The following is a 26,854-nucleotide window of genomic DNA, read 5'->3' on the forward strand; positions in this document are numbered from 1 at the left end:
CCTGGTGGTTAAAATAATAATAATATTAACCCCTGACCAAAACTACTGGTGTTATCTGTGCATTCCAGACATTGTATGAGAAAGCACTGTAAAACTTTTTGTACTGTTAGCTGATGTATGTAGCCCCCAGTCACGTTCCTCACGCTTACTTGATCTATTATGACTTTTTCACGTAGACCCCTTAGAGTTGTAAGCCCTTACAAGGGCTAGGAATTTCTTTTTCGGGGAGCTCGGCTCTTAAGACACGAGTCTGCCGACACTCCCGGCCGAATAAAAAAACCTCTTCCTTCTTTAATCCGGTGTCTGAGGAGTTTTGTCTGCGACTCGTCCTGCTACAGTTTCAGTGATTGGCTTTCTGTGAGGTGAGCAGCAGGCCCTAGATGGAACCCCTGGTGTTTGAGTAACACCAGGGTGGCCAGTAGCCTACAGATGCTGGAGGAGTCAAGGAAGGATCCCCCTTCGAGGCTTCAACAGTTTGATTCCTGACTTTGAGCCTTCATAACTGCGAGAGAATAATTTCTGTTTTGACAGAGTTTCACTTCATCACCCAGGCTGGAGCGCAGTGGCATGATCTGGGCTCACTGCAACCTCTGCCTCCTGAGTTCAAGTGATTGTCGTGCCTCAGCCTCCTGAGTAGCTGGGATTACAGGCATGCGCCACGACGCCTGGCTAATTTTTGTATTTTTAGTAGAGACGGGGTTTCGCCATGTTGGCCAGGATGGTCTGGATCTCCTGACCTCAAGTGATCTGCCCGCCTTGGCTTCCCAAAGTGCTGGGATTACAGGTGTGAGCCACCGCCTGTGGCCTTGGGAGATGATTTTTTTTTTTTTTTTTTTTTTTTTTTTTTGAGATGGAGTATCGCTCTTGTTGCCCAGGCTAGAGTGCAATGGCACCATCTCGGCTCACAGCAACCTCTGCCTCCCGGGTTCAAGCCATTCTCCTGGCTCAGCCTCCGGAGTAGCTGGGATTACAGGCATGTGCCACCACGCCCAGCTAATTTTGTATTTTTAGTAGAGACGGGGTTTCTCCATGTTGCTCAGGCTGGTCTCGAACTCCGGACCTCAGGTGGTCCGCCCGCCTCCGCCTCCCAAAGTGCTGGGATTACAGGCGTGAGCCACCGCGCCTGGCCTGGAGATGATGTTTTTTTTGAGATGGAGTCTCCCTCTGTCACCCAGGCTAGAGTGCAGGGGCGCGATCTCCGCCCACTGCAAGCTCCGCCTCCCGGGTTCACGCCATTCTCCTGCCTCAGCCTCCCGAGTAGCTGGGACTACAGGCGCCCACCACCAAGCCCGGCTAATTTTTTCTATTTTTTAGTGGAGACAGGGTTTCACCGTGTTAGCCAGGATGGTCTCGATCTCCTGACCTCGTGATCCGCCCGCCTCGGCCTCCCAAAGTGCTGGGATGACAGGCAAAAGCCACCGCACCTGGCCGGGAGATGATCTTAAGAAACAGTGACAAGGGAGTAGGATGGGGAAAATAGTCACCAAAGGGCATTGTTATTAAGTAAATTACTGCTACAGGTAACTGGGTCTTAATCCTGTCAGGGAATTCTGGGAGACAGGGTAGAACACAGGTGTTATCTGCTGCCGCTTAATGAACCACCCCATACTTAAGGTTTTTTTTGTTTTTGGTTTTTTTTCACTTTAGGAAATATCCCTGAGTCATAACTTGTGGTGTAAAACTCTCATTAATTGTTTATTACGTCTCTTGGTTCTGGTGATTGCCTCGGCTCAGCTAAATGGTGCCTGCCTCGGGTCTTTCTTGTGGTTACTGTCAGATGGAGGGTGGGGACGGAGACCACAAGTGAAGACCACTCCCATGTCTGACGGCCGGTGCTGTCTGTCTATCAGCTGAGACCTCAGTGGGGCTTTCAGGTAGCCTCTGCATGTGGCCTGGCCCTCCTCACAGGATGGTGGCAGGGTTCCAAGAGTGAGTTTTCCAGAGAGAGGGTGGACACTGCTCATGACCTAGCCTTGAAGTTCACACAGCGTCACTTCTGTTGCGTTCCATTTCTTTTTCTTTTCTCTTCTCTTCTCTTCCTTTCCTTTCCTTTCTCTTTCTTTCTTTCTTTTTTTTTTTTTTTTTTTTTTTTTTTTTTTTTTTTTTTTTTTTTGACAGAGTCTTGCTCTGTCACCCAGGCTGGAATACAGTGGCGCGACCTCGACTCACTGCAAGCTCTGCCTCCCGGAGCCATTCTCCTGCCTCAGCCTCCCGAGTAGCTGGGACTACAGGCGCCCGCCACCACGCCCGGCTAATTTTTTGTACTTTTAGTAGAGACGGGGTTTCACTGTGTTAGCTAGGATGGTCTGGATCTCCTGACCTCATGATCTGCCCGCCTTGGCCTCCCAAAGTGCTGGGATTACAGGCGTGAGCTACCGCGCCCGGCTCGCCCTTCCTTTCTTTCTTTCTCTCTTTCTTTCTTTCCTCCTTTCCTTCCTTCTTTCCTTTCTTTCTCTCTCCCTTTCTCTTTCTTTCCTCCTTTCTTTCTCTCTCTCTCTCTTTCTTTCTTTCTTTCTTTCTCTCTCTCTTTCTCTCCCTTTCTCTCTCTCTCTTTCTTTCTTCTTTTCTTTGCTTGTTCTTTCTCTTTCTTTCGAGACAGGGTCTCACTCTCCCAGAGATAAACCCAAACAATTATGGCCAATTGATTCTCCGCAAAGGGGCCAAGGACCATCTCTTCAAGGACAAAGGGGCAAAAGAACAGCCACTTTAATCAACGGTATTGGTAAAATTGTATACCCACATGCAGAACACATTGGATCCTTATCTTACACAGTATACAGAAATCAACTTCCTTTGTTTCTTTATTTAAAAGTTTTATTTTACAATTTATTTTAAAAGGCAGGGTCTCTGTTGCCCAGGCTGAAATGCAGTGGTGCAATCTTGGCTCACTGCAGCCTCGACTTCCCAGGCTCAAGAGGTCCTCCCACCTCAGCCTCCCAAGTAGCTGGGACTACAGGCATGCTCCATCGTACCTGGCTGATTTTTGTATTTTTTTGTAAAGACAGCGTCTCACCATGTAGCCCAGGCTGGTCTCAAACTCCTGAGCTCAAACAATCTACGAGCGTCAGCCTCCCAAAGTGCTGGGATTACAGAGGTGCACCATTGCACCCGACCGCATTCCATTCTTTGTGTTTTTTTTGTTTTTCTGAGACAAAGTCTCACTCTGACACCCAGGCTGGAGTGCAGTGGCGTGATCTCGGTTCACTGCAACCTCTGCCTCCCGGGTTCAAGCGATTCTTGTGCCTCAGCCTCCTGAGTAGCTGGGACTACAGCCATGTACCACCACGCCCGGCTAATTTTTGTATTTTTGGTAGAGACAGGGTCTCACCATGTTGGCCAGGCTGGTCTCGAACTCCTGACCTCAAGTGATCTGCCTGCCTCGGCCTCCCAAAGTGCTGACATTACAGGCATGAGCCACTGTGCCCACCAGCCACATTCCATGTCTTTGGAGCCTGTCATTAAGACCAGCCCTTACCGAGTGTGGCATTGGAGTCCACCTTTTGATGGGAAGAGAGTCAAGGTCCAAGACCGGTCTTGGAGTGTCTACCCCCAGATTTTGTTATGGGAGATAGAAATAAACTCTTCTCTTGTATAAATCATTGGTATTTTTTTTTCTTAATAGGTTGAGAATCTAATCCTGGTACCCCATCTTCTCTCCATCCTGAGAAAGCTTTGCCTGCTCTCCTTACTCTCGTCATCATCGACCTCTTCACCTTAAGTGGGTTCCATTAGAATTTTAATTTAATTTTATTTTATTTTATTTTATTTTATTTTATTTATTTTTAGAGATGGGGTCTCGCTCTGTCGCCCAGGCTCTGGAGTGCAGTGGCGCAAACTCGGCTCACTGCAAGCTCCGCCTCCCGGGTTCACGCCATTCTCCTGCCTCAGCCTCCCGAGTAGCTGGGACTACAGGTGCCCGCCACCAGGCCCGGCTGATTTTTTTGTATTTGTAGTAGAGACGGGGTTTCACTGTGTTAGCCAGGATGGTCTCGATCTCCTGACCTCGTGATCCACCTGCCTCGGCCTCCCAAAGTGCTGGGATTACAGGCGTGAGCCACCGCGCCAGGCTACATTAGAATTTTTATAAGAGCAGGAAGACTTTCCTTTTAAGTGGCGCCGCCTTTCAGCCCAGCAGCCCAAAGCCCATAGACAGCAAAGATAAGCAGCAAATCTTTTGCTCTGAGAGGCAAGGGTGAAAGAAATAGAGTCAGAAGAAAATTAAACCAAGAGCCACCTGTGTACTGTAAGTCCAGTGAAATACTTAGGTGTGTCATATGTTGTTTAAAAACACGTGAGGGAAAAAGCGATAGCACTGCAAGGAGAAACTATTATAGTTGGCGACTTCAATGTCCCTCTATCAGAAACAGACAGATCCAGCAGGCAGAAAATCCATAACTCAGTAACACCCTCTATAACTGGATATAATGGAAACCTATAGACTATTTCCTACAATGACAGCAGAAAAAAAAGAAAAGAAAAACACTTTGGTTTTTCCTGTATCTTAGGCTGGAGAGCAGTGGCATGATCACAGCTCACTGCAGCCTTGAACTCCTGGGCTCCGGAGATCCTCCCGCCTCAGCATCCTGTCTAGTTGGAACTACGGGTGTGCACCTGGCCAATTTTCTTTCTTTTTTTAAAATTTTTTTCATCCTGGAGCTCAAAATGTCATAATTTTTAAAAATTACTTTTCTGTAGAGATGGGATCTTGCTATGTTGCCCAGGCTAGTCTTGAACTCTTGGCCTCAAGCAATCCTCCTACTTCGGCCTCCCAAAGTTCTAGGATTACAGGTGTGAGCCTGAGTCACCATGCCCAACCACAGATTTTTTTTATTTTTTGAGACGGAGTTTCGCTCTTGTTGCCCAGGCTGGAGTGTAATGGCATGATCTCAGCTCACCGCAACCTCCCGCCTCCCGGGTTCAAGCGATTCTCCTGCCTCAGCTTCCCGAGTAGCTGGGATTACAGGCATGCGCCACCATGCCTGGCTAATTTTGTATTTTTAGTAGAGATGGGGTTTCACCATGTTGGCCAGGAAAGTGTTGATCTCCAGACCTTGTGATCCGCCCGCCTTGGCCTCCCAAAGTGCTGGGATTACAGGCATGACAAATAACATGTTTTTTAAAGTATCTGTAGGCTGGGCACGGTGGCTCACGCCTGTAATCCCAGCACTTTGGGAAGCCGAGGCAGGTGGATCACTTGAGGTCAGGAGTTTGAGACCAGCCTGGCCAACATGGTGAAACCCATCTCTACTAAAAATACAAAAGTCAGCCGGGAGTGGTGGCACGCGCCTATAGTCCCAGCTACTTGGGAGGCTAAGGCAGGAGAATCGCTTGAACCCGCGAGGCGGAGGTTGCAGTGAGCCAAGATGGCACCATTGCACTCCAGCCTGGGGGACCAAGCGAGACTCCATCTGAAAAAAAAGAAAAAAGCTGATTTTTAATTTTACTAAAGAAACATAAAAGAAATAAGCATAGCACTTAGGAGTGATTAGGAGAAAACTAAATTGCTTTCCTTTGTAACTCTCTAAAGAGAGCCAACTACATTGTTGGTTGTATCCCATTGCTCAAAATACAGGAACAACAAGTCTTTCGAATTAGGGAAACTCAGGTAGACTCCTACTGCTATCAAATGCTACCGATTCCAAAAATGGCAAATTTAAAAAAAAACAAAACCGGGGGCACGTCGGGCACGGTGGCTCATGCCTGTAATCTCAGCACTTTTGGAGGCCGAGGCGGGAGGATCACGAGGTCAGGAGTTCGAGACCAGCTTGACCAATATGGTGAAACCCCGTCTCTACTAAAAATAGAAAAAATTAGCCAGGTGTGGTGGTACGAGCCTGTAATCCCAGCTACTCAGGAGGCTGAGGTAGGAAAATCGCCTAGGGTTGGTGACCGGGGAGAAAAAGTACAACTTAAAAAAAAAAAAAAAAAAAAAACACGAGGGCAAAAGAAGCAGCGAGCGGGAAGAAACGGAAAATTAGATAAAACATATCACAGAATCCCCTCTGTCAAGACTAGGATTGAAAAATCACCGAGGCAAAATACCAGGTTTACTACCACCAAAATAAAAGGACAGAACTTGCGAGTAGACGAAAACAACTCATTAATGAGAGAAAAAAACAACAGCCGCTAAACCGTTACGAGTGGTTAAACCATTTACAAAGAAAACCATTCAGATGGCGTTTTTTCCCCTCTTACCCTCCAAACAGTCGTAAAGGAGGGTCGTCAATGACAGTCAGCAGTTAACACTAAGGTAGCTGCCAAAAGTCAGTTTTACACTCAGCAAAAAACACTACGTTTTTTCTCGTGGCTTACCGGTATTCCGCACATTCAAAAAAAAAAAAACCTTTTACTAATAACGAACTACACGACACGTACTTCCTAAAATATAGTCTTAATTCTTTTCTTACAGCCTCTGCTGGGTCCACATCTGCCACACACTTTTAACTGATGGCGAGATACTTTCGCCATTTCCGATTCCATTAGGAAATAAATAGAAAAATAGTTTGGTAATAACATCTTTCCGAATATCATCACGTAACGACACATATTAACGTTTCAGGTGGAAACATAATTTAAAAAAAATTGTTTTAAAAATTAATTTAAATTAACGTTTCAGGTAGAAACATAATTTTAAAACATTGTCTTAAAAATTTATTTAAATTAAACTAAATTAATTAAAGACTACTTAATTAGCATAATACTGAATGACAGCCGATCACAACCTGAATTTTTAAAGCGGGAAGTGTTTGCTCCTGGTGTGCTGCGCCAGCCTGTAATCCGGTAATCCCAGCGTTTTGGGAGCCCACGCCCAGGCCCAGGCCGGAGGATCCTTTGTTCTGAGTTGGAGACCAGCCCAGGCAATATAGCGGAATCCGGTCTCTACCAAGGGGAAAACAAAAATAATAATAAAAATTAGGCCGGGCGCGGTGGCTCAAGCCTGTAATCCCAGCACTTTGGGAGGCCAAGGTGGGCGGATCACCTGAGGTTGGGAGTTCGAGACCAGACTGACCAACATGGAGAAACACCGTCTCTACTAAAAATACAAAATTAGCTGGGCATGGTGGGGCATGTCTGTAATCCCAGCTACTTAGCAGGCTGAGGCAGGAGAATCGCTTGAAGCCGGGAGGCAGAGGTTGCGGTGCGCCGAGATCGTGCCACTGCACTCCAGCTTGGGTGACAAGAAAAACTCCTCAAAAAAACAAACAAACAAGAAACCACACAACTGGTTTTTGTGAGTTGATCTTGTGTCCTGAAACTTTGCTGAATTTGCTTATTAGCTCTAGTAATTTTTGTGTATGTATTCTTCGGGATTTTCTGTATTTATAGAGATGGTTTTATTTCTTCTTCCCCAATTTGATGCCTCTTATTGCTTTTTCTTACCTAAAGGCTCTGGCTAAAATTTCTAGTAAAATGTTAGGCCGGGCGCGGTGGCTCACACCTGTAATTCCAGCACTTTGGGAGGCCGAGGCGGAGGGATCACGAGGTCAGGAGATCGAGACCATACTGGCTAACATGGTGAAACCCCATGTCGAATAAAAATACAAAAAAAATTAGCCAGGCGTGGTGGCACGAGCCTGTAGTCCCAGCTACTCGGGAGGCTGAGGCAGGAGAATCGCTTCAACCCAGGAGGCGGAGGTTGCAGTGAGCTAAGATTGTGCCACTGCACTCCAGCCTGGGCAACAGAGTGAGACTCTGTCTCAAAAAAAAAAAAAGAAAAAAAAATGTTGACTAGGCCGGGCATGGTGGCTCACACCTGTAATCCCAGCATTTTGGGAGGCTGAGGCAGAGGAATCACGAGGTCAGGAGATCAAGACCATTCTGGCCAACGTGGTGAAACCCCGTCTCTACTAAAAATACAAAAATTAGCCAGGCGTGGCAGTATGCACCTATAGTCCCAGCTACTGGGGAGGCTGAGGCAGGAGAATTGCTTGAACTCGGGAGGCAGAGGCTGCAGTGAGCCAAGATCGCGCCACTGCACTCCAGCCTGGGCAACAGAGCAAGACTCCCTCTCAAAAACAAAACAAAACAAACAAAACAAAAAAAACATCGAGTAGCAGTGGTAAAAGTGAACCTCTGTTCCTGAACTTAGGGGGAAAGCTTTCAGTCTTTCACCATTAAGTATGATAACTGTGGGTTTTTCACAAATACCTTTTATAATATTGAGGCAAATCCCCTCATTTCATAGTTTCCTCTATGTTTTAATGATGAAATGTTAGAATTTCTTGGGTGCTTTTTCTGTGTCAGCTGGAATGACTGTTTTTTTCCCTTTGTTCTAGTAATGCGGTACATTACGTTAACGGATTTTCTTACGTTGAACCACCCCCCTGCATTCCCGGGATAAATCCCTCCCATCCCCTCAGCTGTAGCACCTGGTTAAAGCCTTCTTCCTTGGCAATAATCGTTGTTTCAGTGATTGGCTTTCTGTGAGGTGAGCAGCAGGCCCTAGATGGAACCCCTGGTGTTTGAGTAACACCAGGATGGCCAGTAGCCTCCAGACGCTGGAGGAGTCAAGGAAGGATCCCCCTTCGAGGCTTCAACAGTTTGATTCCTGACTTTGAGCCTCCAGAACTGCGAGAGAATAATTTCTGTTTTGACAGAGTTTCACTTCATCACCCAGGCTGGAGTGCAGTGGCATGATCTGGGCTCACTGCAACCTCTGCCTCCTGAGTTCAAGTGATTCTCGTGCCTCAGCCTCCTGAGTAGCTGGGATTACAGGCACGCGCCACCACGCCTGGCTAATTTTTGTATTTTTAGTAGAGACAGGGTTTTGCCATGTTGGCCAGTCTGGTCTTGAACTCCTGACCTCAAGTGATCTGCCTGCCTTGGCCTCCCAAAGTGCTGGGATTATAGGCGCAAGCCATCATGGCTGGCCTAATTTCTGTTCTTCTTTTTTTTTTTGAGACGAAGTTTCGCTCTTGTTGCCCAGGCTGGAATGCAGCTCTTGGTGTCTACCCAAATGAGTTGAAAACGTATGTCCACACAAGCCTGCAAACATATGTTTATAGCGGCTTTATCCATAATTGCCAAAACTTGGAACTAAGATGTTCCTAAATAGAGCCGGGGGCAGTGGCTTGTGTCTGTAATCCCTGCAACTTGGGCAGCTGAGGCAGGCAGTAACTTGAGATCAGGGGTTTGAGACCAGCCGGGGCAACAGAGGGAGACCCCATCTCTATAAAAAAAATACTTTTAGGGTCGGGCGTGGTGGCTCATGTGTGTAATCTGACCACTTTGGGAGGCTAAGGCGGGTGGATCACCTGAGGTCAGGAGTTTGTCACCAGCCTGGCCAACATGTTGAAACCCCATCTCTACTAAAAATACAAAAAATTATCTGGGCGTGGTGGCGGGCTCCCATAATTCCAGCGATTCAGAAGGCTGAGGCAGGAGAATCACTTGAACCCAGGAGGTGGAGGTTGCAGTGAGCAGAGATCTTGCCATTGTACTCCAGCCTGGGCAGCAAGAGCAAGATACCATCTCAAAACAAAAAACAAAAAACTTAAAAAAAAATAGACTGGGTGCGGTGACTCATGCCAGTAATCCCAGCACTTTGGGAGGCTGAGGCAGGTGGATCAGGAGGTCAGAAGATCAAGACCACCCTGGCTAACATGGTGAAACCCCATCTCTAACAAAAATACAAAAATTACCCGGGCGTGGCAGTGCGTGTCTGTAGTTCCAGCTACTTGGGAGGCTGAAACAGGAGAACTGCTTGAACCGCGGAGGCAGAGAGTGCAGTGAGTTGAGATCGCGTCACTGCACTCTAGCCTGGGAGACTCTGTCTCAAAAAAAAAAAAAAAGGAAAGTAAAAGAAAATAAAAAAAGAAAAACCCCAAAGGCAAAACACTACAAAAGGCAGAAAAAGAGTGGAAGACAAAAATGGAAACAAAGGCAACAAATAGAAAACAGTAAAAACAAAAAAAGGCAGCTATTAATCCAATTATATCAACATCCCTTTGCATATCAATGGTCCAGATAAACCAATTAAAAGACGGAGATTGTCAGAGTGAGCAAAAAACAAGATGTAACTATATGTTGCTTACAAGAACTACACTTTAAAGACGTATGTATTAAAAGCAAATGGATAAAGAAAGATCTACTATGCCAACACTAATCAAAAGAAAGCAGGAGTCTCTATATTAATTTCAGACAGTACAGGCTTCAGAGCAAGGAAAGTCATCAGGAATAGGGCAGGCACAGTGGCTCACACCTGTAATCCCAGCACTTTGGGAGGCCAAGGCGGGCAGATCACCTGAGGCCAGGAGTTCAAGACCAGGCTGGCCAACATGACAAAACCCTGTCTTTACTAAAAATACAAAAATTAGCGGGGTGTGGTAGCACTTGCCTGTAATCCCAGCTACTCTGCGGGCTGAGGCACGGGAATCGCTTGAACTCAGGAGGCAGAGGTTGCAGTGAGCCAAGATCCCTGCCCTCCAGCCTGGTTGACAGAGACCCTGTCTGAAAAACAAAAAGAAAAGAAAAGGAAGTCATCCGGGATAAGGACAGGGCATTACATAATGATTAAGGAGTCAATGCTCAAAGAAGACATAACAGTCCTTAACATGTATGATCCTAACAACAGAACATCAAAACATGTGAGGCAAAAGTGACAGCACTGCAAGGAGAAACTATTATAGTTGGCGACTTCAATGTCCCTCTATCAGAAACAGACAGATCCAGCAGGCAGAAAATCCGTAACTCATTAAAACCCTCTATAACTGGATATAATGGAAACCTATAGACTATTTCATACAATGACAGCAGAAAAAAAAGAAAAGAAAAACTCTTTGGTTTTTCCCATATCTTAGGCTGGAGAGCAGTGGCACGATCACAGCTCACTGCAGCCTTGAACTCCTGGGCTCAGGAGATCCTCCTGCCTCAGCACCCTGACTAGTTGGGACTACAGGTGTGCACTAACACACCTGGCCAATTTTCTTTCTTTCTTTTCTTTTTTTTTTTTTTTTTTTTTTTTTTTGAGAGAGAGTCTTGCTCTGTCGCCCAGGCTGGAGTACAGTGGCACAATCTCGGCTCACTGCAAGCTCCGAGAATGGAGAATGGTTCACGCCATTCTCCTGCCTCAGCCTCCCGAGTAGCTGGGACTACAGGCACCCGCCACCATGCCCGGCTAATTTTTTGTATTTTTAGGATTTCACCGTGTTACCCAGGATGGTCTTGATCTCCTGACCTTGTGATCCGCCCACTTCGGCCTCCCAAAGTGCTGGGATTACAGGCGTGAGCCACCGCGCCCAGCCTTTCTTTCTTTTCAAATTTTTTTCATCATGGAGCTCAAAATGTCATAATTTTTTAAAATTTACTTTTCTGTAGAGATGGGATCTTGCTATGTTGCCCAGGCTAGTCTTGAACTCCTGGCCTCAAGCAATCCTCCTACCTCGGCCTCCCAAAGTTCTAGGATTATAGGTGTGAGCCTGAGTCACCATGCCTAACCACAAATATATATTTTTATTTTTTGAGACAGAGTTTCACTCTTCTTGTCCAGGCTGGAGTGTAATGGCATGATCTCAGCTCACTGCAACCTCCGCCTCCCGGGTTCAAGCAATTCTCCTGCCTCAGCCTCCCGAGAAGCTGGGATTACAGGCATGCGCCACCATGCCTGGCTAATTTTGTATTTTTAGTAAAGATGGGGTTTCTCCATGTTGGTGAGGCTGGTCTCCAACTCCCGACCTCAGGTGATCCGCCCGCCTTGGCCTCCCAAAGTGCTGGGATTACAGGCGTGAGCCACCAAGCCTGGCCCAAATAAAATGTGGTGTTTTTTTGTTTGTTTGTTTGTTTGTTTGTTTGATATGGAGTCTTGCTATGTAGCCCAGGCTGGAGTGCAGTGGCACGATCTCGGTTCACTGCAACCTCTGCCTCCTGGGTTCAAGCGATTCTCCTGCCTCAGCCTCCCAAGTAGCTGGGACCACAGGTGCACGCCAACATGCCCGGCTAACTTTTTGTATTTTTAGTAGAGACGGGGTTTTACCATGTTAGCCAGGATAGTCTCGATCTCCTGACCTCGTGATCTGCCCGCCTTGGCCTCCCAAAGTGCTGGAATTACAGGCGTGAGCCACCATGCCCAGCCTATAGATAATTAAAAAAAACATTTTATTTGTCTCAGGTGCCGGGTGAGCGACCACGCCCGGCAATGATGAGTTTTATCTGGGCTGTTGTACATCTGAGAAACCTCCAGGGGATGGCGCCCAAGAGGCATTTGCAGCTCAGAGAAGAGGACAAAGGTGGACTTGGTGGGGTTGGGGAGGCTCTTGGGGCTGTGGGAGTGGTTCCTGAACTGTGCTCCCCACTGTCCCCCAACTTACATACCCAGAACAGCCAGGCTTGGGTAATAGTGGGATCTCTCACCCTCAAAGGGCCGAACTGGGCAGAACTCAGGGCTTCCTTTTTTTTTTTTTTGAGATGGAGTGTTGCTCTGTCTCCCAGGCTGGAGTGCAGTGGCACAATCTTGGCTCACCGCAACCTCTGCCTCCCGGGTTCAAGTGAGTCTCCTGCCTCAGCCTCCCAAGTAGCTGAGATTACAGGTTCGTGCCACCATGCCTGGCTCATTTTTTGTATTTTTTTTTAGTAGAAATGGGATTTCACCATGTTAGCCACGCTAGTGTCGAACTCCTGACCTCAGGTGATCCTCCTGCCTCGGCCTCCCAAAGTGCTGGGATTACAGGCGTGGGCCACCGCGCCCAGCCAGGGCTTCCTTTCTAGGATCCGAAGTTAGGGACAAGCTGGGGCCACCCTGGCTGGTCTCTTAGCCCTAGAAGGATCTGACTGACCATAATTAATGAGTCTTTTCACTCTAGCGACACCAAGATATTCCAGGTCCCAGCTTGGTAGTACCAGGAGCCAGCAATGAGTCCACTCAATGGATCTCAGGGACCAGCAACGACAGGGGGGCAGACAGGGGCAGGGGTCATCAAGACAGCAGGCATGGCTTAATAGCAATCCTAGGGATGTGAAGGGTGTGTCATTGTGGGTTCAACTTGCATTTCCCTAATGACAAATGAGGTTGAGCATCTTTCAGGAGCTGTGAGCCATTTGTATACCTTATTTGGGGAAAAGTCTTTTAGGATCCTTTGCCCATTTTTAAATTGGGTTGTTTGTGTTCAAGTATTGAATTCTATGAGTTCTTGTGTATTCTGGATATGAAACTTTCACCAGATTTATTATTTACAAATATTTTCTTCCATTCTGTAGGTTGTCTTTTCACTTCCTTGAAAGTGTCCTTTGATGAGCAAAAGTTTTAATTTTGATAAAATACAATTTATCATTTCATTGCTTGTATTTTGAGTATCATATCAAAGTTTCCATTGCCAAATACAAGGCATGAAAATGTAACCCTACGTTTTTTATTTTTATTTAATTATTGTTATTTGTTTGTTGGTTGTTTCTGGTTTTTATTCTTTGAGACAAGGTCTTGCTCTGTGGCCCAGCCTGGAGTGTAGTGATGCGATCTCTGCTCACTGCAGACTTGACTTCTTGGGCTCAAGTGATTCTCCTGCCTGGGCTTTCCAAAGTGCTGGAATTACAGGCGCGAGCTGCCACACTCAGCCGTTTTTTTTTCTTTATCAAGATTTTTTTGGCCATTCTAGATCATTTGCAATTCCATATGAATTTTGAAATCAGCTGGTGAATCCCTTTAATGAATGTTTTATTTCAGTTACTATACTTTTCTTTACTTTTTTTTTTTTTTTTTTTTTTTTTTTGAGATGGAGTTTCACTCTTGTCGCCCAGGCTGGAGTGCAGTGGCGTGATCTTGGCTCACTGTAACCTCTGCCTCCCGGGTTCAAGCAATTCTCCTGCCTCAGCCTCCCGGGTAGCTGGGATTACAGGTGCCCGCCACCATGCCTGGCTAATTTTGTATTTTTAGTAGAGATGGGGTTTCACCATGTTAGTCAGACTGGTCTCGAACTCCTGACCTCAGGTGATCCACCTGCTTCGGCCTCCGAAAGTGCTGGGATTACAGGTGTGAGCCACTGCACCCGGCTATTTTAGTTACTATACTTTTCAACTTCATAATTTCCACTTGTTTTTTTTTTTTTATAATTTCGATTTTTTTTTTTTTTATTTGGAGTCTTGCCCTGTTGCCCAGGTTGGAGTGCAATGGTGCAATCTCAGCTCACCGCAACCTCTACCTCCCAGGTTCAAGGGATTCTCCTGTCTCAGCCTCCCGAGTAGCTGGGATTATAGGTATGCACCACCATACCCGGTTAATTTTTTTTTTTTTTAATCTTTAGTAGAGACAGGATTTCACCATGTTGGGCCAGGCTAGTCTCGATCTCCTGACCTCGTGATCCACCCGCCTCAGCCTCCCAAAGTGTTGAGATTACAGGCGTGAGCCACCGTGCCTGGCAATTTCTATCTTTTTATTGGTATTCTCTATTTGATGAAACACCATCATCATACATTCCTTTATTTATTTAGTCACGGTTTCCTTTGGTTTTATGAACATGTGTATAATGGCTACTTTAAAGTCTTTTTCTGATAAATCAACATGTGCCCTCTCACAGGCAGTTTCCTTTGCCTGCATTTCCCCCGATCTATGGGTCATGCTTTCCTGTTTTTTAAATTTTTTGCGTGCTTCGTATTTTTTTTGTTGGAAACAGGACATTTAAATAATACATTGTAGCAATTCTGGGTATGAGTCTCCCCTGCCCTGGGCTTGTTATTATTTTCTTGTTTATTTGTTTAGTGACTGGCTGGATTATTTTAGTGAGGTCTATTTCTTCCCTATGACGTTCATCTTCTAAGGTCGTTCTCAGGGGGCCCAGCTTTGAGTATGCCTACAGTTACCCTGTGATGACAGTGGTTTTGGAAGGCTCTCTTCCTCTTTCCCTGACCATACCCAGCTGTTAAGCTATGCAAATTTTCTTTTCTTTTTTCTTTTTTTCTTTTTTTTTTGAGATGGAGTCTCGCTCTGTCGCCCAGGCTGGAGTGCAGTGGCACAATCTCGGCTCACTGCAACCTCCGCCTCCCGGGTTCAAGCAGTCCTCTGCCTCAGCCTCCCAAGTAGCTGGGATTACAGGCACCTGCCACCACGCCCGGCTAATTTTTGTATTTTTTGTTTTATAGTAGAGACGGGGTTTGACCATCTTGGCCAGGCTGGTCTCGAACTCCTGACCTCGTGATCCACCCACCTCAGCCTCCCAAAGTGTTGGGATTACAGGCGTGAGCCACTGCACCCGGCCCAAAAGGTGCTTTTGAGAATGGTAGAGATTATGGTGAGAGGTAATTGGGAGAAGATTCAAGACACAAGCTGAACTCTAGGCTGCTCGTTTACAGGAGAGAACAGGGAATAGCACCAGTAGAGGGAGCCCTCCTGAGGTCAGAACAAATAGCAGACATGGACCTCACACACTATTCCTTCCAAGAAGCCAAACTTGATAGGATCAGTGTGCAGAGCGGGGCATTATAGGAAATTATAAAGCAATCCATTGGCAACTTGCAGAGCTTGTTTCAACCTCTGAAAAATAAATAAAATAAAAAATAAAATAAATTAAAAAATTTAAAAAAATTAGCTGGGTGTGGTGGTAGGCACCTGTAATCCCAGCTACTCGGGAGGCCGAGGCGGGAGAATCACTTGAAACCAGGAGGCGGAGGTTGCAGTGAGTGGAGATCGCATCACTGCACTCTCAAACAAACCTAACCAAAATCAAAACAAAAGCAACTTTTGCCTTGAATTCCTTCATTCTCTGTAGCAAATGAGGTCAGTTGCTTTGGGAAGAGATTAGGAAGTCTCCTTTTTATGGCCTGTTTCTTCATTAGGCAAAAATCTCTCTGAGCCAGGGCCCTGGAGCTGGGGGTGGAGACTTTGGAAAGCTTCTCTCTGAGTGACACCCTGCGCTAGGGGCTGAGGACTTGGTGGGAGTGGGGACAATGGCCGAGGTCCTCAAAGTTTGTCTCTCCTGTTGTCGGGCCACTTCCACATGAGCCAGGGCTGGAGTGATCAGGACCCTAGCACTTGCAGCACACTGCACCCAAGGCAGAGCCTCTGTTCCTTGAGGGGGGCTGGGTGCAAGAAGGGGGCCCCCAACTCTTGGCTACACTCACCCAGGACTTAGTCTCAGCAACAGGTGGCTGGGGTAGAATAGGAAATTGATGTCCTGTTCTTCCTGGGAGGAAAGCCCTCCTACTGGGAGCTGGGGACAGAGGGAGCCCTGTTTCCTTGGTCTGGAGGCAGCAGGAGACCCCATGTTCTTGGCTGCAGCTGTCCAGAGTGCAGTCTCAGCCTCACTGAGCTGAGAGGAAGGGCAAGAGGGGCCATGATCTCAATGCAAACACCATAGCCTCACCTTTTTAAACCAAATATTCATAGATGTTCATGAATCCATGTTTCTTCATTTCCGTTTTCTTTTTTTTTTTTTTCCAGACAAAATCTCGCTCTGTCCTCAGAGGCAGGAGTACAATGGTGTGATCATAGCTCACTATCACCTTGAAATCCAGGACTCAAACGATCCTCCCACCTCAGCCTCCTGAGAAGCTGGGATTACAGGCGTGAGCCACCGTGCCTGGCCTATTTTTGTTGTTGTTTATTTTTGTAGAGATGGGGTCTCACTATGTTGTCCAGGCTGGTCTTGAACTCCTGGGTTCAAGCATTCCTCCTGCTTCAGCTTCCCAAAGTGCTAGGATTACAGGTGTGAGCCACCATGCCTGGTCTGTTTCTTCATTTTCTTTTCTTTTCTTTTCTTTTTTTTTTTTTTTTTCTGAGACAGAGTCTCCGTCTGTCACCCAGGCTGGAGTGCAGTGGCACGATCTCTGCTCACTGCAATCTCCACCTCCCAGGTTCAAGTGATTCTCCTCCCAAGTAGCTGGGACTACAGGCATGCGCCACCATGCCTGGCCAATTTTTGTATTTTTAGTAGACACCGGGAGGCGGAGGTTGCAGTGAGCTGAGATCATGCCACTGCCCTCTAGTGCAGGCAACAAAAGCAAAACTCTGTCTCAAAAAAAAATTTTTTTTCAGGGAGTTCTCTCAGGTGTTTCAGCCAATCTCTGATGATAAAAAGTTCCCCAGTCAGCCTCTTTGGAGTGTTCCAGGGTCTAGTAGTCTAGCCCAGTTTAATAATTACAGAACTCAAACTGCATTGAAATTGCAGTTTCCATCCCATCTCACGATCCTTAATATAATCACACCCGCAAAGTCCCTCTTGTCATATAAGGGAACATTCCAAGTTCTTGGGATCAGGACCTGGATGTCTTCGGGGCCGTTACTCAGCTGATCACAGGGGGTTAGGGTTTCAGCACTGAGAGAGTGATTGGGTCTGCCCTAGCCTGGTGTGGCCTGTGGCCAGTGATGAGTTTTCCTCCCGTGAGCAGCTTTTGAGGGACCTCCATCAATCAAAACCAAAATCCTAAGTCCCTTAACCATCCGAATGGACTCCTTCTCTCAGCAAGAGCATTCCAAAGTTAACCTGAAAATGAGTTCAGGATATGATGGGAAGGGGGAGCTGGACATGCCTGGTTATAACCTCCTCACTTTTGGAATTACTGATAGAACAGACTCTTTAAGTCTGATAAGAAACATTTACACTCTATTCTCTCTGAAGCTAGCTACCTGGAGGCTTCATCTGCATAATAAAACCTTGGTTTCCAAAACTCCTTATTTTTTTTTTTTTTTTTTTTTTTTTTGAGATGGGGTTTTGCTTTTGTTGCCCAGGCTGGAGTATAATGGGGTGATCTCAGCTCACTGCAACCTCCGCCTCCTGGGTTCAAGCAATTCTCCTGCCTCAACTTCACAAGTAGCTGGGATTACAGGCATGCGCCACCACTCCCGGCTAATTTTGTATATATATTTTTTGAGACGGAGTTTCACTCTTGTTGCCCAGGCTGGAGTGCAGTGGCATGATCTTGGCTCACTGCAACTTCCGTCTCCTGGGTTCAAGTGATTCTCCTGCCTCAGCTTCCCAAGTAGCTGGGATTATAGGCACTTGCCACCACGCCTAGCTAATTTTTTATTTTTGGTAGAGACGGGGTTGTACTATGTTGGCCAGGCTGGTGTCAAACTCCTAACCTCAGGTGATCCACCCGCCTTGGCCTCCCAAAGTGCTGGGATTACAGGTGTGAGCCACCATGCCCAGCCTAATTTTGTATTTTTGGTAGAGACAGGGTTTCAACATGTTGGTCAGGCTGGTCTCGAACTCCTGGCCTCAAGTGATCTGCCTGCCTTGACCTCCCAAAGTGCTGGGATTACAGGCGTGAGCCACCGGGCCTGGCCCAAGCCTCCAGCTTCTGATGGCCCCTCGTTCCAGGCCCCGGCGTCTGCCTCATTTGGGGTGCTGCATTCTTCAAGGGTCCTCTCAGTCAAGTCCCATTTGCGGGGTCCGCTCTGGTCTCCCGGAATCAGGGCAGATTTACCCTCCAACAAAGCTTTGCTGCTTACCTCACGGCACTCCTTGAGCTCACTGTACAGTAGGCAGCCCAGGCTCCCAGCTCTGGCCTGAGCCACCTGGGGCAGGAATCCTCTGGGTTGAGGCCATGCGGCGAAGGAGTTGTAGGCGTGGTTTGGCCCTCAGGCCTGCCTGAGTTTGAACCCCAGCCCTGCCACCTACCAACTATTGGTCACTTACCTCTTTGTAAAGGACTTGGCAGAGAATAAATACTTCTAAAACACATAAAAATAAACCAGGCATCTGTCCCACCGCCCCGGGGGACACACATTCAGCTTCATAAGGGGAAGTCTTCCTCCCCTCATATGGCTGGAAGCACCTCAAAACTGAGGCAGGGGCGGATCCCAACCCCTCCATTGCATCATTCTGAGGCTTTGAAACCTCAGCTGCAACAGAGCCGGAAAGAGGGGCTTTATAACATCCTGTCACCCTTGGGGTCGGGGGCAGCCAGAAGGCAGGGGTCTTTGAGTAGAGGGCAGCGTGGAGAAGCCCTGGAATGGAGCTAGGTGAGGCCAGGGCCAGCTCCATCCTGCCTGGTTGGCTCAGGGACTCCAGAGTGGGCGGCGGGCAGCTGTCATCTTCTCTTCTTTCCTCGCAACTATTTTTTCTTTTTTTTTTGAGATGGAGTCTTGATGTGTCACCCAGGCTAGAGTGCAATGGTGCGATCTCGGCTCACTGCAACTTCCATCTCCCAGGTTCAAGCGATTCTTCTATTATTGGCCAGAAGGTCAGGGCGTGTTCACAGAATGACGGGTCCATGTCAAAAGGATAAGGAGACAGCTTGAAGGAGACCCCACTGGCCTAATCAGGGGCATTTTAAGCATCAAAATAAATGTGATAGTAATGGATTATAATCCACTGGCTAAAATATGAAACCATGAGTCCATATTAATATAAATGAAGGAAGAAAAACTTCTTTACAGAAAAAAAACAATATGACTTCACACTGATTCATCCAGTGTCCATGCAACACCACAGGGCTCTGCCTGGTTTTCCTTCCACGTCTGTGTCTCCCTTCTTTCCCAGGGAGAACCTTGGTTCCAAACAATATAGCTGTGCTTGTCCATTTGTGCTCTATCCTGAAACACTTGCAAAACAGTTTCAGAATTGCTACACTGATAACACTGCTCATAACAAACCCACTAAGAAAAGGTAGAGATTTATTTACAATTCTCTTTTTTTTTTTTTTTTTTTCTGAGAAGGAGACTCGCTCTGTCACCCAGGCTGGAGTGCAATGGCACAGTCTCAGGCAGGAGGATCGCTTGAGTCCAGGAATTCAAGACCAGCCTTGGTAACATGGTGAAAACCCATCTCTACTAAAAATACAAATAATTAGCCAGACATGGTGGTGGGCACCTGTAGTCCGAGCTACTCTGGAGGCTGAGGTGGGAGGATTGCTTTGAGCCTGGATGGATCCTCGGCTCACTGCAACCTCTGCCTCCCGGGTTCAAGCGATTCTTGTGCCTCAGCCTTCCCAGTAGCTGGGATTACAGGCACATGCCACCACGCCAGGCTAATTTTTTGTATTTTTAGTAGAGATGAGGCTTCACCATCTTGGTCAGGCTGATCCCGAACTCCTGACCTCCAGTGATCCGCCCATCTCGGCCTCCCAAAGCTGGGATTATAGGCATGAGCCATCGCGTCCGGCCTACAAGTCTTATTGACCTTAGGATTTAAGTCCCACCTAAGGTGCCCAGGGTTTAAACCAGAAGAGGTACCTTCTGAGCTGGGCTTTGATGGGTGAATAAGAGTCTCCTGGGAGCAGAAAGAGGAGAACACCAGGCAGAGGAACCACAGGTGCAAAAGTCTGGGGCTGAAATGAGAGTTTGGTGTGGCCCCTTGCTGTGGCTGAAGCCCTAGCTTTGTTTAGAGTGAAGGGGATGACAAGGGATGAGAATGGGGGCTGCTTGTAGGGGCAGGTGGAGGTGGTGGATTGCAAGGGCCTTGAATGCCAGGTGAGGAGTTTGGGATTGAAGGAGCAGGAGGCAGGGCATCACAAGAGGCATCAGGGTTTAGGAAAAGACGGAGAGTCATTGGCAAATTGGTGAAGAGGGGCCAGCATCTGGTGCCATGAGACTCAGTGCCTGAGCCAGCAGGACGGCTTTGGCACTTCTCCTCCAGGCACCTCACTTTTACGGATGATGAAACATGGGCACAAGGGGGCCCCACTCCCAGAGCTTCAGGGAGACTCCCCAAGGGCCATTCCTGGCACCTGGGGTCTGAGGTAGGGACCGAGCTGGCTCACAAGCCCTCCCTGTTCTGTGACATGTCTGTTTCCTGTTTCTCCCCCATCAGGAGCAGTTTCAGTCTCAACTTCAAAAGAACAAACACGCACTCAAAACAAAGGAAGACGGTCCTCGACTGCAGAGGAAGCAGGAAGCTGTCAGCCCAGCTCTGAGCCCAGCTGCTGGAGCCCCGAGCAGCGGCATGGAGTCCGTGGCCCTGTATAGCTTTCAGGCTACAGAGAGCGACGAGCTGGCCTTCAACAAGGGAGACACACTCAAGGTAGGGGGACTGGAGCCTGCTGAGTTGGCCCCACACGGGGTGGGGGTGGATTTAGGCACCGGGGGCCTGGGACTGTCCCAAGCAGACTGTGGCCCCTGGAAGACAGGCCCAGCCTCTCCAGTTATTGGCTGTGTGACTCTGGACAAGCCACCTTTTCCCTCGGAGCCTCAGATTCTCCATCTAGGAAATGGGGAGATAACTAATGACCCTCCTTTGGGGCTGTTGTGAGGATTCGATGAGATATTACCACAGTGTCTGGCAGGAGTTAGTTCAACCCCCAGTTTTCCAGGAAAATGTTTGAAGAGAAAATTGTTGAGAGAGGGAGAGAATGAGAGCTAGAGAGAGAGACAGAGTATGGGAATGGAGAACAGAGCGAGAAAGAGGGAGAGAGAGAAGGTCTTAGGAAAGAAATAAGTACACATGCTAACCTAGTAGGGCTAAAATAGCTATGATGAAAGTGTCAAGGATGAGCTTCCCAGTAGTGTGGAGAAAAGGGAAAATAGAGTCATACCACAGTTCATTTCTCCTTGTCTGGGCCGCTTTTGACAAATGTTGCAGCCTTCCAAGACAGTCTAGACAGATGGGCCTGTGGAATGTGTCTCTGGAAATGTCCTTGCTTAAAAGTTTGCATATGAAAGCCATGCCCAGGATTCTGGGAGTGGCCATGCCAAGATGTGTGCACTGGAACTGCCAGTAAACCACACTAGGGAAGTAACTGCCCTTCCCTGGGCCTCAGTTTCCCCACTGGAGCAATGGGCGTTAGACTGGATGCTCCTCTGCGCTGAGCCCTGGGCGCTGCTCTTGGCCACAAGCTTCAAGCACAAGACGGGAGAGCTCCCTGTGCCATCACCCTGCTATAGCCAGGCCCCAAACTCAGCAGCACACCTCATGTACCATTTAAGCAATGGGGACTGGCACCCCCATTTCACAGGTGACTAAACTGAGGCACAGGGAGGCAACATGACCTGCTCGGTATGGAGTCAGTTTTGAACCTGTGTCCCTTTGGCTGTGGAACCTGCACTTGGTCTGAACAGGCTGGGCTGGGGGTTGGGGTCCAGAGGAGGAGGATCAATTCCTCCTTCTCTATGCTGGGGTGCTGGCACCTGGGGTCACTGCAGTGCTGGCTGTTGGCCTCGTGGCCAGATGGAGACAGGGCCAGGCTGAGCACTGGGGCTGTGAGCCCAAGGCATGACCCTCTGCGGGGATCCAAGTCTTGGTTTCTCATCTGAGAGCACTTCGAGGTCTCTAGACCCAAGTGTGGTGTTGGGAGGGAGTGGGGCAGTGATGAAACAGGAATGGGGTGCGCGGGAGGCGTTGAGCCAGGCTTGGAGGGATCAAGTGGCTGCGGTGGAAGCTGAGCTCCGCGACCATCCTGTCCTCTTGTCTAGCAAGTGTTTTCCAGCACTCCCTGTGGGCCAGCCCCTGCCACAGCACTGCCTGCCTACAGATTGAGTCCAGCCTGGGAGAGTGGGCAATGAAGCCCGTTATTCAAATCTGAACTTTGGTCTTGGATGAAAACTCTGGCTCATGGACTCACTCTGGACAAATGGCCCCAAACATCACCTCCCTGGGACAAAGCCTCCCTCCCTGATGGGCCAGGCATTTCTGGGTGCACGCACCCCCCTGCTGTTGCCAGCTGGAGGGGCATGTGGTTAGTGGCTTCACTCCCATCTCTGCATGAGCAGCCTGGATGATGAGACCCAGACTCAGGAAGCCCATGTCACCTTGACATCTCCATGGGAAAGGGCGACGGTCCAGACCCAACACAGCCAGCCCTGGGCTCCCCGAACCTACTTTCTGCAGCCTGTCATTGTCTTGTCGGCAACTCTGGCAAAACCTACCTGAAGCCCCTCCTCCAGCCCAGGCCTCCATTGTCACTTACCTGGGCTTGCGTGGTGGCTCCCAAGGTCTCCCCGCGACACCCTCTGCTCCCCAGCCCAATCTCCACGCAGTGGCCGTGACTCAGAGCCTGGTCCTCCCCCGCACATCTTGTGACATCTGCTCCTCCCTCCCTCAGCTCCAGACACCCTGGCCTCCTTTCTGTTTCAAGGACAGAGCTTGGCCCCACCTCAGAGCCTTGGCACTGGCTGTTCCGTCCGCCTTGGACACTGTTCCCCACATTTTCTTACCGCTGGTTCCTTCTTGTAATTCGGGTCTCAGCTTCCATGTCACTTCTTCAGAGAGGCCTTTCTGGACCACCCCACCTGTCCCGTGTTGACAATCTCCCTGTTCCCACCCAACCAGACATTCTCCATCTGTCACCTGATGTCCATTTTTCGCAGCGCTTACTGCTCCATTAAACTACCTTGCTTATTTGTTTCTTCCCTTGTTTATGGTCTGTCTCTGCCTACTAGAATGTGAGCTTCTTGTTCCCTGCTCCGTTGTGGGGTGCCTGTCACACAGTAGGTGCTCAGTAAACAACTGTCAAGCAGCATCTGCATCGGGCTGGGATGGTAAAGTGGGGTGGCAGCCTGGGTCGAGGGCACCATGGGGGCAAAGGCTCAGGGGCAGGCCGAGTTCTGCCTTTCACCTTGAGCAGTGATACTCCTCCAGGGAGGAGTTGGCCTCTCTCCCTTGTGAGAATTCCCGGGTCTCAGAGGGTCTGGGGCTTTCAAACAATGTTCACAGTAAGAAATCAGTGAACGTGAGGTCAAGAGATCGAGACCAGCCTGGCCAACATGGTGAAACCCCATCTCTACTAAAAATACAAAAATTAGCTGGGCGTGGTGGCACACACCTGTAGTCCCAGCTACTTGAGAGGCTGAGGCAGGAGAATCGCTTGAACCCAGGAGGCAGAGGTTGCAGTGAGCTGAGATTGCGCCACTGCACTCCAGCCTGGTGACAGAGTAAGACTCCATCTCAAAAAGAAAAAAAAAAAGAAAAAAGAGAAAGAAATCCGCTAATGTAACCAATGGGACATCCCTGAGTCCTCTGAGTGCAGACGACAAGGAGACAAAACGAAGCAGGGACTGCATGAGATATATTCCACCCAATGTCCGCACTGCTGCATGCAGGGCAGGCCATAAATGCACCCATTGGACAGACGAGGGAGGACACTGAGGCCAAGACCACAGAGAGAGTCAGAAGCAGACAGAATGTTCTGGAGCCCCAGGCTTCAGGGCATCCTCCTGGAATCCATGGCTGTGGTATGTGGCCTACAGGCCCTCATTTTCTCCTTAGGTTGGGGGAGATGTTTTGTTTTTTTGAGACGGAGTCTCACTCTGTTGCCCAGGCTGGAGTGCAATGGCGCGATCTTGGCTCACTGCAGCCTCTAGCTCCCGGGTTCAAGTGATTCTCCTGCCTCAGCCTCCTGAGAAAGTTGGGATTATGGGAGTGTGCCACCATACTTGGCTTTTTTTTTTTTTTTTGTATTTTTAGTAGAGACGGGGTTTCACCATGTTGGCCAGGCTAGTCTTGAACTCCTGACCTCAGGCGGTCCACCCTCTTCAGCCTCCCAAAGTGCTGGGATTACAGGCGTGAAACACCGCGCCCGGCCTGTTTTGTTTTGTGTTGAGCGAAAGTTTTCCTGAGTCAGCCACCTGCTTCCGTTCGCCCCTGGGTGTGCTGACCTGGCCCAGGCTGCAGGGGCAGGAAGGAAGGGGCTCAGCCAGCCTGGCCTGGTGGACAAAGCAGGGGTGGAGATGGGGGTGCAGAGGCCACCTGTGAGGGTGGGGCCTCAGGCCTGGGCCCTAGGAGGCCAATCCCAGCTACTCTTGGCAAAATGTCACTGCTGGAGTTGGTGCCCCTGTATTGGCCTGCCCTGGGCCTTTGGTACCCCATGCCCAATTTTTTCTCTCAAGTACCCCTGAAGGATTGAGCTGACATTGGAACCTGCTCCAGGACTGACAGGAGAGATGTCCCCTCACAGGAGAGATGTCCCCTCAACATGGGGTCCAGTGACAAAGAGGACTGGAGGCAAAAATTGGTGGGCCAGGACCCCCTTGACCAGCGAGCCAAAAACCCCAGGCCTCAGAGTCCTGGCTGACCAAACAGACTCTACCTCTCCCCTGCTGTGTGGCCTTGGCCAAGTCACTTCCCCTCTGGGCCTCAGTTTTGTTATCTGTAAAATAGCATTTGGTGATGTTGACCTTGGGGGCTATATGAGAATCAGGGGGACACACGGAAGGTGTGCCCAGGGAATGGAGGCAGGACCCCCGGCCTCATGCTGTGCCCCTCCCAGGCCCGGCCCCGCCCCACCTTGATCGCTTGGTTGCTCCCCCTCAGGGACTCCCACCCCCGCTCCGGCTATTTCAGTTCCTCCGGGCCCACCTGTGGGGTGATGGGGGCCTCACGGGCTCGGAAGAGGAGCCCGTGTGACCGAGCAGGCCATGCCAGGGCTGAGAACCAGTCTGTCTCAGACCAAAGGCCCCCTTATCTGCTCCCCAGAGCCTGACGTCCCCCCACTGAATTGTCACCCCTGAGCTGTTTAAATGAGAGGGACCCTAGGTGACCACTGGCGGCTGTGCTCACGCTGGGCCCCCCGACCTTCACCCCAAGGCTCAGTGCATGGCATGTAGGTGCTGTGGGCCCCCCAAACTCGGGGGCACAACCCAGGAAGGAACTCAGGTCCCCCGTTCTGCTCCTGCAAACCCCATGTTCCGCAGGGCTCCTGGTGTCGGAGCCTGAGAATCCAGCTCCAGCCACCCCAAGCCTCCTACGAGTCCCCGACTGTGCCTCCCTTGGAGTCTGTGAATCACCTGAGGATGGGCTGTCCTGGGGCCAGGGGATGGGCAGCACTGAAGAACGAAGGGTTCTAATTCAGCCCTTGTGACCGTGGGCAAGTCCGTCCCAGGCCCCCAGCCCTTCTCTGTGAGTAGGCACAGAAGCTGGTGCAGGCGAAGCCCACCTGGGGCCTGGCATGCAGTGGGGCCTCCGGGGGTAACAGTTGTTCCTTCTCGGTGACTGAGTGGCTTTGTGTCTCCTGCCCACAGATCCTGAACATGGAGGATGACCAGAACTGGTACAAGGCCGAGCTCCGGGGTGTCGAGGGGTTTATTCCCAAGAACTACATCCGCGTCAAGCCCCATCCGTGAGTGGACACCCCCCATCCCGTCCCCGTGGCTCTGTCTCTCCTGGCCCTGGGACCCCCTCACTCCTGGGCCTCTGTCCCTCCGTCTGGGGCCCCCAGGCTCCACAGAGGCCACCAGCCTGTGCAGGCATAGGAGACAGTTCTGAGGACTTACCCACAGTGGGGGCAGAGTTAGGGCAAGCCCAGGCTTCGACACTGAGGACCTGAGCCACTGGAGAATGTCCAGGAGGTCCCCGAGAGAGGACAAGGCCCTGGGCTTTCAGCTGGCTGCGCCACTGGCTGCTGTGTGGCCTTAGGCAGGTCCCTGCCCTCTGTTCCTCAGTTTTCCTATCTATAACTCAAGGAGGGCAGACGCTCCAATCTGTTCAGGGTGGAGGGTTCTAGAGCTCTTGCTGAGAGCTGGCCCGGCCCTGGGTGGCGACTGGGAGAGGGCTGGGCAGGAAGCAGACCCTGTAGGCCCTGCCTTTGGGGTCTGGGGGGGAATTGGACATTGGCAGAGCAGAGTCTGGGACCCGGGTGGAGCAAGAACTGGGCCTGGGGCCCAGCTATCCTGGGGCCTGGGACCTACCAGCCTAGGGATGTCCCAGGTTGGGCTCTGGGCAGGTGGCAGCCAACACTGCTGCCCTGAGAATGGCTGGGGCAGGGCCCAACCTCAGAACAGGCATGGGGCCCAAGAAATCTATGCAAACCAACTGGATATGCTTTAAATGACAGCTGAGGCAGCCCCAAGATACAGCCACTTAGTCATGCACTAAACACTGGCCACAATTCCAGGGGGCCCAGCCCGGATGATGCTGGAGACACAAGGGGTCAGAGCAGCTGTGTTCTGGGGGAGAAAGAGGACATGAAGGACATACTACGTGGGAAGACAGTGAGCATTAAGGTGATTTCTCAGGGAAGGCTTCTCAGAAGAGGTGGCAATGAGTGAGGTTTTGAAGGA

The 26,854-nt window shown here is 49.5% G+C and overlaps 1 protein-coding gene and 1 pseudogene across 3 annotated transcripts in view; one reads left to right on the forward strand and one right to left on the reverse strand.

Moving 5' to 3' along the window:
• The first annotated feature begins 2,119 nt into the window (after positions 1 to 2,119).
• GRAPL (GRB2 related adaptor protein like) overlaps positions 2,120 to 26,854 on the forward strand; it is a 29,685-nt gene continuing 4,950 nt past the window's right edge. For 2 of the 3 annotated variants that reach the window (XM_054535527.1, XM_054535528.1), the window contains exons 1-3: positions 18,186 to 19,075; positions 20,676 to 20,885; positions 25,817 to 25,914. In XM_054535527.1, coding sequence (XP_054391502.1) covers positions 19,037 to 19,075; positions 20,676 to 20,885; positions 25,817 to 25,914 — 347 coding nt within the window. In that variant the 5' untranslated portion in view covers positions 18,186 to 19,036. Of the gene's footprint in view, positions 3,719 to 18,185; positions 19,076 to 20,675; positions 20,886 to 25,816; positions 25,915 to 26,854 lie in introns of those variants that run through there. The other variant, XM_054535529.2, reaches the window with a different exon arrangement.
• On the reverse strand, positions 6,165 to 6,393 carry LOC129054326 (small nucleolar RNA U3; annotated as a pseudogene).

Source organism: Pongo abelii, chromosome 19, assembly GCF_028885655.2.
Source record: "Pongo abelii isolate AG06213 chromosome 19, NHGRI_mPonAbe1-v2.0_pri, whole genome shotgun sequence".
Taxonomy (NCBI): Eukaryota; Metazoa; Chordata; class Mammalia; order Primates; family Hominidae; genus Pongo; species Pongo abelii.